Source organism: Nematolebias whitei, chromosome 10 (genome assembly GCF_014905685.2).
Source record: "Nematolebias whitei isolate Nwh7 chromosome 10, NemWhi1, whole genome shotgun sequence".
In the NCBI taxonomy this organism is placed as follows: Eukaryota; Metazoa; Chordata; class Actinopteri; order Cyprinodontiformes; family Rivulidae; genus Nematolebias; species Nematolebias whitei.
In genome coordinates this window covers 7,609,847-7,624,664 of record NC_056507.1, presented here as the reverse complement: position 1 = coordinate 7,624,664, position 14,818 = coordinate 7,609,847, and the positions used below count along the sequence as shown (strand labels likewise).

Sequence of the window (14,818 nt, the reverse complement as noted above, 5' to 3'; positions counted from 1 at the left end):
CAAACTTTAGCACAATATCTGTAAAACTGACTTATTATAGCCATTTTTGTGTTTCCAATTGTAATTTGGCTCTTGCAGTCATCTTGAATGAACTCGACTCCAAACTATAATTTGTTGTAGATGTACCGTCAATGAAAATTTTTATAAAATCCGTCCAGTATTTCATAAGGTATTTTGCTAAAAGAGAGACAGAGTTGACTCCAACTGCTCAGAGTATATGTTGGAAATCTATCTTGGCTGCTTTCACAACAAATTCTGGGTAAATACATGAAAAATGACTGACACAGTCAGTTTTAGGGTTTTTAAGTTTCGGTTTCACTGGTTTTGAAATGCTGACTTCCAAAGAGGTATCAATGAACAGGTCTCTCTTGACCTTCAGGTCTCTCTTGTAAATGAGTCCCCATGGCTCAATGGGATTAACCTGTATAAATAAAGGTTGAATGAATATGAACATTCAATGATTGCTTTGTTCTCGTTTCATATAAAACAACCATGTAGTGTTTCATAAGATATTTCTGACAGACACATGCTGACAAAAACAGTATTGCCCACCTTAGTGTTTCAATGGCACGCAATAAAAGTCATTTCTGTTTTTAAAGGGAAAATGAGTCTGACCTGGCCTTGATCTGTTGGAAACAGAAAGCAGGTTTTGTGCATTTTGGGAAGAAGGACAAGTAGTTGTTCTTCTTTGGAACTCTTTGGTAGGTTGAGTGGGTCATTCTTCGAAAGCATGAAAGAATGTGCCTGAGGGAACCTGTGTGGGCCCCGGGACACAAAGGGAACAAAACAGCAGTACTGCAGCGCACAGGAACAGGTCTTTGTAATCAGGAAACTGTGTGAATTGTTCTCAACCTCCTCAGGTCCTGCTGTGATCCAGTGTGGTCCATTGCTTTCTGACCCTCCTGCTCAAAATGCCCACACACATCAGTGACACAGCATTTTATTCTAACTAAGCATATTCAAATGGACCACGGAGGGTGGCACGGTGCATGGGTCTGGCAGGATGGTTCGATGTGACCCATCGCTTTCTGAGCCACTCCGGTCCACTGGGAATTCGCTGAGACCTACGCGATCCATCTGCAGCTCGGTTCATTCTACAAGAACCCCACTCTCCGGCCCCTTTTCTGCCTCGGGCTCAGGCTCCGACCTGTCATGGCGGCCGTCTCCATAATCCTCCATTTGCCTGCACGGACCGAACTCTAGGAAACAGTTTGGTTCCGTGGGGATCTTCGAATATTCTGTGTCTGCCGGACACGGTTTTGGAGGGCAGTCATCGTCCGTTGTTGCAGTCGTTACTATCATCATGCTGCTAATACTGCTAACAGTACCACGCTGCTAGCAGAACCATACTGGTAGCAATGCCATGCTGCTGACAGTACTGTGCTGCTAACAGGACCATGTTGCTAACAGAACCACTCAGCCAATAAGACCATGCTGCTATAGTAACAGTGTATAACACTATTTTTATTTAAACCTGTATAAATAAAGGTAAAAAAAAATATTGTTTATTAAGCCAAAATGTTGCTAGAATTTATCATGGTCATTATTGCCATTGCCAAAAGACAGAAGGAGATGATATAGTTTTTGCTTGAGTTTGTGTGTTTGTCTGACTGTTAGCAAAATACCTTATAGACCAGTGGATGAATTATAATGAAACCCTCATAAATTATTGGCTTTACATCTACAAGTAATTAATATTTGGAGTCAGCCTGATTGAAGGTAGTTGCCACAGTTAATCAACCTTAGCAAACTGAACACTGGATAAAACAATTTCACAAACTATGGGGTAAAATTTGGTTTAATAGTAGCTAAGAGTTATCCCTAAAATATAATTTGAACATTTACTAATTGTGTGAGACTTTCGCCTTAAAACCTTGTCATTAAATCAACTCTATGTGTCTGTTAGCAAAATATCTCATGAACCACTGGGTGGGTTTTGATGAAACCATCAAAAAGTAGTCATTGGTTGTACCTCTAAAACTGATTAATATTATTATTATTATTATTTGCAGTTAGTCCAATTCAAGGTGGCCATGACACCTTAGAAAACACAAATATAATTGTTTGTCAAATTTACAGATATTGCTCTTTTTCAATATTTAACTAAAACAAGTACAAGTTGTCACTTCATACGATCATTTTAGTTTAAAACTATGACATGAAAGGCAACAAGTGATTTTTTTATACCATTTGATCCTGTCCATTAAAACAATTAAAGGAAGGTTTTGCCTTACACTTATGGTCTTAGGACATTTGTAGTAAATAATTAGTTAACAACACCCACACTTAACTTGTTCATATTTTGAAATTCCTGATTTTATTTTGACCTGACTTGTTTTATTGTTTTCAATTTTGTTACTGTTATTGTCATTCTATTTAACATTTATGCACATATGTTCAACCCCCCTGGCTAACTTTGACATGTGACATTTTACAATAAAAAATTTTGGGGAAAAATGGAGACGTTTGTGCTTTGTGTCACTACTTCCGGTCTTGTGTGTTGTAATAATATTTCTCGAAGATATCACCCCGTTGTCTTCTGTATTGTCTAAATGGAAATACTTTGTTAGAGAAGAAACATTTTCTTGTGAACAACAAAGAAAAAACAAAATACTTTCTAGTACTTCTAGTACGCGCATCGCACCGTTTGTCCTTCGTGACTTTACGTAGGGTGCGCTGCGTTTCCATGGAAACTAAAACAAGTTAAACTCACAAGAACGTCTCGTCTAGTCTCGAAGAAATGTAAACAGATAAACTGGTAGACCGTTTACTCACAACAGTGTCTACATAATACAAATATTGTCACGATAAATTGTCGTTAATTTAATTAGTGTAGCTGCCGCCATGTTGGACCCGAATAAATTGATATTGTCGGACATTGATGAAAGTACAGTCGAACCGGAAGTGTTTTCATATAATGAAGAGGTAAGTTTTGTGAAAAGCTTAAAGGATAACTGTAACCTGAAAGCTTTTGTGCTCATTTTAACCTGTACGCTAATTACTGTTGGGGGTGGAATATGACAAAATTAAATAAATAAATCATTAAAAATAAGTGTGAATGTACAACGCCTTACACTATAGTGGGAAAATCTGATTGGTTTGTTTCAACTAGCTGTACTGACTTGTTGACAAACAGAAAAACAAGTTTAACTTGAATAAACTGAATCACCTCTTGCCCATACAGATTAATGAGCCAGTTTTTGCTTCATTTATTTGAAAGCAGGTGATGAGATGTTTAAACAGGAACATCACTGTAACATAAACCTTGTTCTGAAGAGTTTGCATGTTAGGATGAAGTGACATTAACTCAAAACCATCACTCTTTTTGTACAGGTTTCAGAAGATATCCCACAATCTTTACTCAGCTACTTCGAGGCTTCAAAAAGCAGAGCGTCAGTTTGTGAGAAACTCATCCTGGAGGAGATTGAAGGTGCTGTAACTTCTAAAATGCTCAAAATCATTGAACACATCTGTTTCAATGAACACATCTGTTTAACACCCATAATAATTAAAACAAACCCAGTTCAGACAACACATTTACAGTGGCTCACACAACAAAGAGGCTGATCTTGAAACTGTTTTTTTTTTTTTTTTTTTACTTGCCTTTCAGACTTCACAGGCTCCCATCCCGGGGAAGGTTTGATAAAAAATTACCTCTGTAAATAAGTAAACAAATTGTAAAAGTAAATGTTTATCCCACTAACAAAGTGCAACCTCAACCATTAAAAAGCACAAGTTAACAGGCTTGTTTTCCCAGTTGCTTCTGAAACAGATGATGAGACATGACGGAAGGTCAAAAGTGGAGCTTTGATGGATGAAATAAAAACGTGTGACAAACATCTCTGTGAAAACCCATCTGGGTTTGTCTGAAACTGAAAATCAGCGCAACTGAAAGTTCTTATATTAACGACACTATGGGCATATTATTTTTAAGGTTATCTGCGAAGTATTTTAAAATGTTTTTAGAAAATTATGCCATTCTGTGCAACACACGCAGCCTATAAAGAGCAGTTCTGGTTTTATGTTTGATAAAATAGAGGGCTGTATTTATTTACTAATAGTCCACAATTTACAAACCAAATTGAACAGACTTTTTATTTATTTATTGTTGATTATGTCACCGCTCACTCAAACAAATGCAGGAATAAATTTGACCAGAAGAGTGCGCTGTTGTTTCATTTTTGTTTACTTTTCAGCTGTAAAATAAGATGAATAATCCCACCTTTAACCAGATAAGAAAAGTTCACAACAAGTCAAATTTTATGCTTGATTTCTTTGTTATTTTCTGATTGACTGAACAGTTATACACTTTATGATTTTTTTCACAGACAGTCCTGAGGATGAGAATGACTTTGTGAGGGAAAGCACCAACCGTGGAGCAGAACAACAAAAAGCTTTCTGTGAGGAGGTGCAGAAAGAAGAGCAGAGGCGACAAAGAGAGATTCATTTCCAAGAAGAGCTTAAAAAGATCACGGAGAAAGAAAAAGTAGGCTCCTCTGGATTTAAATACTCATTTTGACCTGCTGAAAACGGCAGTTTATGCTTACTTGTTCTGTAAAATACCAAAACACTCCGTGTAAGAGTTTGTGCCTCATGCACATTTTATTCTCAAGCAAACATGTTCAGTCTGTATTTCAGTGAGCTGCTGCTTCATGTTAATGAATTTTAATTATTTCAATCAAACATTGTGTGTGCAGCTCCACAAGATGGAACTTGAGCTGACAAGAAATCAAGCTCAGGAAAAAATTGAACAGGAGTTGCTGATTCAGCAGGTAAACCTAAAGTGGCACTTTCAAGCAGTGTGGTTATTGAAAAAAAACAACCCTTCAATTACATTTTTTATATATCATCCTTGTGGGAAACTATGTGCATGTGTTCAAAATATGAATGCCAGTCAGTGATGACAAGAAGTGAGACAAAACTGGCATCATCCCAATCCAAGAGCTAAACTGGTGTTTATACTTTTATCTATGGGACCTGATTAGGTATTAGGAGGAGGAGGCACAATCTATAATATACAAATTTAGTTACTAAGTCTCTTGGATTATGTCACAGACGTGTACAGGTAGAGCTTAGTCCTATAATGATGCCCTGTGGTTGTGTGTCTGATGACGCTCAGTTTATGTCCATTCCAGCAGTTTATTGGATAAATGCAGATTTGCATATGACATTTAAACCACGCCACACATGAGTTGCACCTTTATGTCTGTAGAAGCAACATAAGGCGACCAAAATGTTGCTGTTTTTAAACCTAAACTCAAACTCAGCCGGACGATGCTGTGCAAAAATTTATTTATTTATTTTTGTTGGGCTTACAGTCAGAGAGAGGCCCAGCAAAGTTTTAACTCCTAAAGAACCATCGTGAGCTTTATTTGGGTTTGATTGACAAGACGTCCACTTCTCCCGAGCCTGGTTCTGCTAAAGGTTTCTTCCTCATGAGCGAGTTTTTCCTTTCCACTGTCGCCTTCATGCTTGCTCAAGATGAGAGTTCTGCGATGGAGTTAAACTCAAAGCAGTCTGCTCCTCAGATAAATAGTGTTAAATTATTATTTTTATATATGAATGTTTCTGTTCAGTGCCCTGAGATGACTTCTGTGACTTGGCACTATATAAATAAACTGAACTGGATTGTGGCTAACATGTTGAGTTGGACTGAACAACTCATGAAGCCTGGAGAATTTCTGCTCAGAGACAAATTAAGAAAGACAAGAATGTAAAAAATGATGAGCGACTCAAGACTTTTGCTCAGTACAATTTCTGTTAGTATCATAATGTAGCATTGATTTGGGGAGGTTTAAATTCATAAATCACATCTTTATTGAACTCAAAAACAAACCTGATATTTGCTGATTAAATACGTTTTTTTACACTTTAGGTAAATAGACTAAAATGACAATTGCTCATAGTTTCCTTATTATTTGTATCTTGGTAATAAAATTAATCTAGATGTTTTTTTTAAATTGTTTAATTAACAGCAGTATTTTTTCCTATTAGGAGCTCATTCATAAATTAAAAAAGAGAGTGGAGCAGGAGAGGAAGATGATTGAAGAGGAGAAAAAGAGAAACAAAACAGAAGAGCTGAAAATGAAGAAGGAAGAGAAAAAGAAAAAAGAGGATGAAGACAGAAAGAAAAGACAAAAAGAGAGAACAAGAATGGAAGAAAAAGAAAAACTTGTTGAAATGAGGGTTGAAGTGGAAAAAGACGAGAGAAAAAGGGAAGAAAAACAGGAGGAAGAGGAGGAAGATAAAAACCTTGAAAATGACAAAAACTGGAGAGGAGAAGAAACGAAGAAAAAGATGAAGGAAGAGAGAAAAATTCAAGAAATTTTAGTCGGGGAAGAAAATATGAAACGATCAGAAGAAGAACATGAGAGGAAAAAGGAGGAAGAAGCACAGAAAGGAGGGATGAGAAACAAGAAAAGATTGGAGGAGGAAACACAAGTGGAAGAGGAGAAGATGTTTCTCGAGGTGATTGGAAACACGATGAGAGATGGTAAGAACAGAAAAAATGAAAAAATAAAGTTTAAGGAAGAAGTGAAGAAGATGGAAAAGGAGGAGAGTGGAACAAAGAGCATGGAGGAGAAAAGAAGAGAGGAAGAACTGAGAGAAATCACTCAAATGAAAATGAACCACGAGGAGATGAGACAAAAGAAGGAGGGTGAACAAAAAACAAAGGACGAGACGGGAACGAATAAAACAGACAAAACGCAACTCGAAAATAGTGAAGAGAAAAGAACCGCAAAAGAGGAGCGGCTACGACTACTGGAAAATAAACACCCAGATGAAGAGATGGACGAAGAAACACGGAAACTGAAAGAAAACGGTCACACAGAAGACAACAAGAGAACCAAGCAAGAAATAAAGAACATCGAACAGCATGGAAGACAAAGAGAAGAGAGAAAAGCTGCGAGAAAAACGGAGGATGAAGAAATAAAGCATCGAGAAATTAAAATCTTTAACGAGAAGGACAGTGAGTGGAGAAAAGTGGATGACATCAGAGGTAGAGAGGTGGACAAGAGGCACAGAGTGGAGGAGGTGAAAGGAGAAATGAAAACCCTTATGGAGGAGACCAGAGAGGGGAAAGAGACGCATGACTCTAAAACAAAAGTGTTGACCACCAACGATGAACTGGAAGACAAGAAAGGAGAAAACGACAACCTAAAATCTTGGAGAACTGGGGACCAGGACTCCTCCAGACCGGGTCCTGTCAACGAGACACTAATCAGTTCTGAAACGACTCGGCCTCATCTTTTAGACACTTGTGCAAAGAAAACTCCGGATCAACACGATTCTCCGGTAAAACCTTCCTGCTTTTCACCTGCCGGCCTGTTGGAGCACACGGAGCAGAAGAGACTGACCTGGATGAAAGACTGCGTGTCCTGGTCCAAACTGTCCCTCCACAACAGGAGGAAGCAGAAAGGTCCCCGCCGGAGTGTGACGGGGTTGAGGAGGGCAGCCAGAGGTTGCAGTCCGCCCCCCCTCTGCGCACACACTCTCCTTCAGACTTCAGGCTGGAAATCCCTGCAGGAGGTAACAAGTTCTCAGCGACGACACCCACACACCTCTGATGGGTCACACGATAAACTATGAAGCCTGATTGAAGGCGTGAGATTTAAAAATAAATAAATGGGATGATGTCCCAAAGTCCAAGCCCTGCACCAATTAGACACCCCCAGGCAAGATTTAGTTGGTGCCCCCCCCCCCTTTGCACTGAAATAAATTATTTTAAACAAGTCACCCAATCAAAACGGTTAATAAGAAAGTAGATAAATAACCTTCTATCCATCCATTATCTATTACAGTACCTGCTTTGTCCTTTTTGGGTCACGGGGGACACTGGTGTCCATCTCCACCCTGGACAGGTCTCCAGTCCATCACAGGGACACGAGACAAACAACCATTCACACTCACACCTAGGAACAATTTAGAGTTACCCATCAGCCTAACATGCATGTTTTTGGTCTGTGGGAGGAAACTGGAGCACCGGGAGAAAACCCACGCATGAACGGGGAGAACATGAAAACTCCACCCAGAAAATCCAATAAAGTTAAGTCAGGTCATCTGGACAGTTTATTTATTTATTTATTTTTAATTTGAAATGTTTCGTCCTTCATCCAAAGGACTTCGTCAGTCCGAGACTTAACTTTCCTGACCTGACTTGACTTAACTTTTTATATGATTTTTTTTTTTACCTGGATTATTGAACATGAACTTTGATCCACCCAGAAATGTCCCCAGCCGGGATTTGACCCGGCGACCTTCTCGCTGAGAGGCAGCAGCTCTTCCAACTGAGCCACTGTGTCGCCTAGAGATAAATCGATACAAACAAAAAAAAAAAGAAAGACACTTTCGTCTGTCCTTTTTATTTTAGGAAAACAAGCTGTTTCTCAACTTGAAATATTCCTCTAAAGTTTTTCATACCTCATCAGCTGGAGGGGAGAGTTAATCAGCAGCCAACCAGCAGGTCCGTTAGTGCAGCTTTTGGTCCTGTTGCTGTCAGTGGGCTCATCTGAGGTGGAGGGCACAGAAGCTGCTGCACCGATGGGGTGGAGGTGACAGAAGGAGTGCGCGATGTTGTTGAACTGTAGATATCTTTAGATGGCCCAAGATTTATTGGTTACTTTCCCCCACACAACTTAAGACATTTTATACATTTTTGTTAAATACACAGTACAAATGAAGTATTATGTGATGAAATGCACCTAGTTTCCTGAATGTCCTTAAAAGAAAATGCAATAAAACAAACACACGGAATAAAAAAAATAAATACTATAACAAAATTCTCTATGGAAACAAAATGGTGTTAAATTTCAAATCAATCTTATTCCACATTTTATGGGATAATTATACTCTCTTGAAGAAACTTGGGAAAAAACTAAATCGATTTCTAAATTTCCCACATTCCTACAAACTTATTGCGCTCTTTGTCAGGTCACCACGTTGATGTTGGAGGATGTGCCCAGCTGCAGCCTGTCCACTCTTGTCCAGTGTATCCATCTGCAGTCCCTTACCCTGAGACGCTGCGGCCTCAGGTCTTTGGAGGGCGTCAGTCAGCTGCAGGAACTGTGCTACATTGATCTACAGGTGAATATCCACTTCACTTAGTACAACTTACTGCTGCCCTTTAACTGTTCCCCCCAACAATAGTTTTTCTAAAATGTGACATTCCAGGAGAACGACATTTCATTTTTGGACTGTGAAGATATGAGAAGTTTACGAGTTCTTCGACTCTCCAACAACAAGCTGACATCCATCCACGGTTTAAGTGGTGCTGAACGTTTGGATGTTCTTGACCTGTCGTATAACTCCATCACCCGCATCGGTGAGAACTAAAGAGATTCATGGGACTCGGGAAATGTCAGCACAACTTTTTGAGCGTTTGTATAGATAATTAAATCGTAAATAAAAAAAATAAAAAAATCAACTCCATACAAACTAGAGAAACTGCATGTCCAGTGGAAATGCAGTGTGAATGCTTGTTTGCTGAAGAACTTGCTGAAAAACAGCTGAAATTAGATAAAAACATGCATAGCTGAAATGCACCTGAAATGGAAGAACAAGTATGTTTTAGAAGAAAGCAGAAAGAACACATATTTGCTGAATTTGGTTTAAATAAGCAGAAATTAGCACAAAAATTGGTAAATTAGCAAAAAAGTTGACATTAGCAAGAAATAGCTGAAAAGTAGCTGCAACGGCAGAAAGAAGCTTAAATTACCAGAAGAAAGTGGAGAGAGCACAATTTTGCCCAGTTAGGTTCAAAGAAGCAGAAGTGAGCACCAAAAGGTGGAAGTTATCTGAAAAAAGCTGAAACTAGTAAAAACCAGCTGAAAGGTAGCTAAAAAAGCAGAAAGAAGCTTAAATTACCAAAATGATGTTGAGAGAGCAGATTTTTACTGAAAAAGGTTGAAACAAGAGCAAAAAAATGTGGAATTAGCTGAAAAAGTTAAAAATTAGCATAAACAACTAAATAGTAGCTGAAATAGCAAATTAAAGCTGAAACTTGCAGAAATAAGCTGAAAGGAGCAGAACAAGCTGAAATTAGCTGAAAGACATTAGAAAGCACAAAAAAATCGTAGTTAGAAGATTCTGAAAAGAGAACAAAACAGGTGAAATAAGCTGAAAGTAGCTGAAAAAAGTTTACATTTGCACAAAGAAGCTGAAAGAAGCTGAAGCAGAACAAAATGTGAAAGGAGCAGTAAAAGGTTGTAAACAGAGCTAAAGATCTGAAGGATGTAAAATGAGCTTAATTCATTTCCTATGAGGACAAAAAAAGGCAGAAAAGGCTAAATATTTCAAAAAGTTAAAGGTGCACCATAACCAAAAGTCAGAGCACCCCTCTCATGAACGAGCTGAACGTTTTGATATATGGTTTGTTGAAATAGCTTGAAAACTGTGGGACGAGATGGATGAAAAAAAAGTCCCTTCATTCAACCTTTATTTATAAAAGTTAATCCCTTTGAGCCTCAGGGACTCATTTGCAAGAGAGACCTGACTTTAACAAAGAGTGATGACAACAGTGGACAACAAGGACAATAATAGACAATCATAAAGGTTGCGTACAAGTTGAGATTTTATTTATTTATTTTACAAATGAAAATAAAATGGTATTTAAAAGGAAATGTAACAAAAAACAGCTAGATTGTAGGGTGGTGTAGAAAACTAAAACCACAGAATACAGAATAGAGATAGCAACAATAAGAAATATAAATAGGATCTTAAACAAACACGAGATTTCCAGATGTTTGTTGTTTGAGTTCTCTTTATGGCAGCTGCCTGAACTAGTTTTAATGATTTAATGCTCCACACCAGAGGGCAGCATTTCCCTTCCAGTCAGCCCAGAATCAACCTGCAGCCAGTGGTATCTTGAAACTGGTTTCACGGTTTTGTCTTGTTCACTAGCAGACTCTCCTCGAAGAGAGCTTCTTTAATGTCCTAAAAATGGACTTCTTGTTTTGTTTCCAGCTGGTCTGGAGTCTGCTAAGAGGCTGCAGAGGCTCCTGGTTGACCATAACCAGCTGATCTGCACCAAAGGGCTGCGGGATGTTTACACACTCCTCCACCTGGACTGCTCACACAACCACCTGGCCACTGTGGAGGGTCTGGAGAACAACGCCCTGCTCCACACGCTGGACCTAAGATCCAACAGTCTTACAGAGGTAAACAAACAAACAAACAAACAGACTTTCTTCACAGTGAATTCAGCTAAAAAGTGCCAAATAAGGTCAAAGAAACATGAACAATTATCATAATAATAATAAAAAAAAAACTAAAAAAACATCTATATATATATACATATATATTCACATTTCTTGCTCTTGCATATCTACCTACACACCGTCCTGGATGAAAGTTCACCCTTGTATTGTCTTTTAGAGAAAAATCTGCAACTTAGTCTTGAGTTTTTAATTTTTAATTTTGGGGGCGGGGACGTGAATAAACACAACTTTTTTTCTTTTTTTTTTTTGAACAAAGCCTAAAAATTCTTCAACTTTTTTTATTTTGTCAGATTTCTTTTTTTAAATGCTCTCATGACGTCACAGTAACTTTACTGCACTCGTGTGTTCCTTACGAGAAAAAAACTGCCACATTGAAAGACACTGTAAACACAAATGTAATCCCATATTTATCATATCCTCTCAGTATTACTTTTTATTTGGACCTTTATTCCTATACGTTTGATTTTTATATTGGCTCCCTAGGTGGTGCTCCGTTTTTACATTTGAGAGCCTCTGTAGAAATTTATCGAGACGGACTTCAATTTACCCAAAAAGCAGAACTTTCTATTGAACAGTTGTCGCTGCGGAGTCCCGCTCTTCATCTCATCTGTCAAAACTGTTTTAGTTTGGATGTAAAGGCACTTGTAACATGCACAAGTAAATGAAATGAAGTAAACATTTAGTAGGAAAAAGCTGTTTCACGTGCATCTGACCCCAGCTGACTGCTGTTGGTTCCCCCAAAGCAGGGTGTCATCAGCGGGTACACATTGCTCCCACAGCTTGCTACTGTATGTCCAGGTGAGTAAAAGCACAAAACAAATCAGAAACTGGTGTTCCTACCACAGGTAGAGTTAAAAAAAATAAAAATAAAATGAAAAAATAATTAAAAGAACAAGTTTACTCTCCTGAGAACATGCATCCTGATGCTGGACACTTGCTTTAGACTAGTCCCAATTCAGAGGGACTAGATTTTAAATTGTACTTTTAATTTGAAATATATATGTATATATATATATATATGTATATATATATATATATATACATATACGTATATATATATATATATATATATATGAATATGTTTATTATTATTATTTTACCTAAACTCCCAAGCACTCAAAAACAAGGTTTGTTTTTGTATTTGTGAGTTTTTACTAATCCTAAATAGTTCAGGGAAATTCAAATTGAGCAAGCAAAAGCTTAAAACCCTCTGTGTCCGAGAGAGAGGAGGAAGTTTAAGAGAAACAGTTTTAACTATCGGATCTGTCCAGATCTAGATGACAAGCGTCCAGCAGGCAAGAGGGTCTTCACAAAACTCTGACATTATTATTATTATTATTTTTTTTTTAATCATTTTGGGCATACTAATGGGGACAGTTTTTTATTTTTCCAAAAATTACCATAATGTAAATATTTTGTCTTTTTTTTTTTTCTCAAAAACTAGTAATTTTAGTATTTTAAAATTAGTTTAAAAATACTACTTTAAAAAGTAAAATAAAAAAATAATTTAATTAGATTTTTTAAAAATTTCAGGCTGCAATAGTTCTCAAAGATTGTCCAGTTTATTGTGACAAAACAAACAAACATTAAAACATAATGTTTTAAGCTGTGGTTGATTTCCCCCCCCCCCCCCCAAGAAACATGAATAATAATACTAATTATTATAACTTTATTATTTAATAATAAAGTTAAAGAACAATACGAGAGTTTACAACGGAACAGTAAGTGATGCGTTGCAGAGCAAAAGCATTAAAACTGAGCCTGGCATAATTAATTTATTCATAACTAACAAGTGTGATAAATTAATTTTAATTAGGCTTACTAACAAACAGAATGTTTTAGTCTTATGTGTGCGGGAAGAATCTAACATGAGCCACTGCTTAAACAACATTAAACCTTGTGATGCAAAATTACACAATTATTCTGACGCAGATAACGAAAATACTAAAACTGTTTTTCATGCATCACAGAGAATATGCATCGTAAAATGACTGTAAGGCCACAACTCTGAGCTGACGATGTTTACATCTGGAACATCTGTCGGTGAGGGTTTCAGAACTCCTCACTAAAGTGTCATAATTTATCAACTAGACAAGTTATTTTTTTTAATGCTTTTATGATTTTATCCCATGTTCAAAAATTGTTCTAAATTTTTGCCGGACGGTTTGACCTACGAGCTGAAACTTGAATAAGTTCAAACACAAAAACGCACACGGACACTAAAGTTCAGCAACACAAACGCCTATTTTTATGTTTTGTTTTTAAATAAAACGTTAACCGTTAATTTTTATTTTATCAATAAATTAATTTATTTTGATGTGAATTTTGTGTCATTTTTTACAGATACAATTACAAGTATTTTAGTATTTTAGATAAAATTATTATTTTTATTTTGGCCCATTTTACCTGAACATTATGTCATGCTCGTGAGGCACCTTTCCTATACTCTTAACTTTTTTTGGTTTAAAAAAAACTTTTCCACACATATTTTTTATAAAATTACTGAGAATTCAAACATGAATTTGCAGAAGTTACATTGTGTTCACTTTTAAGATTTTCTAAATTGTCAACAAGATGCTGTTTCAATTTAACTAATTTTACTTTCCATAAAAAGATGGAAAAAAAACCCCCACATCATTTTACAATCTGAAGCTTATCATAAATATAATATAATATAAACATGCCACACAGTTGATCTTTTATTCTAAAGCTCTACAAAAAAAAACTTAAAATATGAAATTTGAAAGAATTGCACATTTTAAAAAATGGCCTAAAAACACACAATTTTTGCAGGAAATTTAATGACTTTCACTACTGTATGATCTCCAAGGGGCAACAGACTAAAAGAAGTTAGATTTTTCCTTAGTGTGTGTGTGTGTGTGTGTGTGTGTGTGTGTGCTGACGACAGTAACGCAGCAGGTCTTAACTAGCTGACTCTGATGGATGGAGGCAGTTGGTTGCTGCTCAGCCGCAGCGGCAGTGTAAAGTTAGTCTAACCTCGCAGTGTGACTAGTGTGACCTGACAGCTTGTTTCTGCTTCAGCCCCCCGTTCTGAACAACCAGGTTGTGCTCAGAGAGCTGCATCTGGACGACAACAGCATCTCCTCGCTTCAAGGCCTCTCTGTCTGCTGGCTGCCCCTCCTGCAGCACTTCTCTGTGGCACAAAACAGGTAGACGGTGTACTCCTGCAGTTCTAACTCACATTGGTGGTCAAATTATTTTACCAGTTGTAAACCTAAAAGAAAAAAAAAACAAATGTGCTACAATTTTCATTCACATTTAGAAGTAACTTCTGTATTACTCATGTTTGTGAAACATGAAAAGTGTATACAGTTCGACTTTCGCAGTTTTTCAAAGTAAGATTGGACATGAGACACAATTGGCTGATTGATGGATGAGCCGTACGATTGGCATGCATTTTTATTTAAAATAAATAATTTAATTATTTCGCACCTGCTGCACCTGTGTGCAGCCCATATGTGCAGGGAGAAGCTTCCTCCTGCAGCGTGTCATGACCTCCACGACATTCTGTGCTCTTTTAGAATGTTTAGAGTTTAGAAACATTGTTTAGATTATTGCAAGAGTGTGGGAAGGGTTTAAAA

The 14,818-nt window shown here is 37.3% G+C and overlaps 1 protein-coding gene across 1 annotated transcript in view; it reads left to right on the top strand.

Moving 5' to 3' along the window:
• The first annotated feature begins 2,844 nt into the window (after positions 1-2,844).
• lrriq1 (leucine-rich repeats and IQ motif containing 1) overlaps positions 2,845-14,818 on the top strand; it is a 63,988-nt gene continuing 52,014 nt past the window's right edge. Inside the window, exons 1-9 of the mRNA XM_037683099.1 lie at positions 2,845-2,925; positions 3,334-3,430; positions 4,329-4,486; positions 4,698-4,772; positions 5,995-7,530; positions 8,932-9,084; positions 9,172-9,322; positions 10,963-11,156; positions 14,259-14,386. Of these exons, the coding sequence (XP_037539027.1) occupies positions 2,845-2,925; positions 3,334-3,430; positions 4,329-4,486; positions 4,698-4,772; positions 5,995-7,530; positions 8,932-9,084; positions 9,172-9,322; positions 10,963-11,156; positions 14,259-14,386 (2,573 nt within the window). The remainder of the gene's footprint in view (positions 2,926-3,333; positions 3,431-4,328; positions 4,487-4,697; positions 4,773-5,994; positions 7,531-8,931; positions 9,085-9,171; positions 9,323-10,962; positions 11,157-14,258; positions 14,387-14,818) is intronic.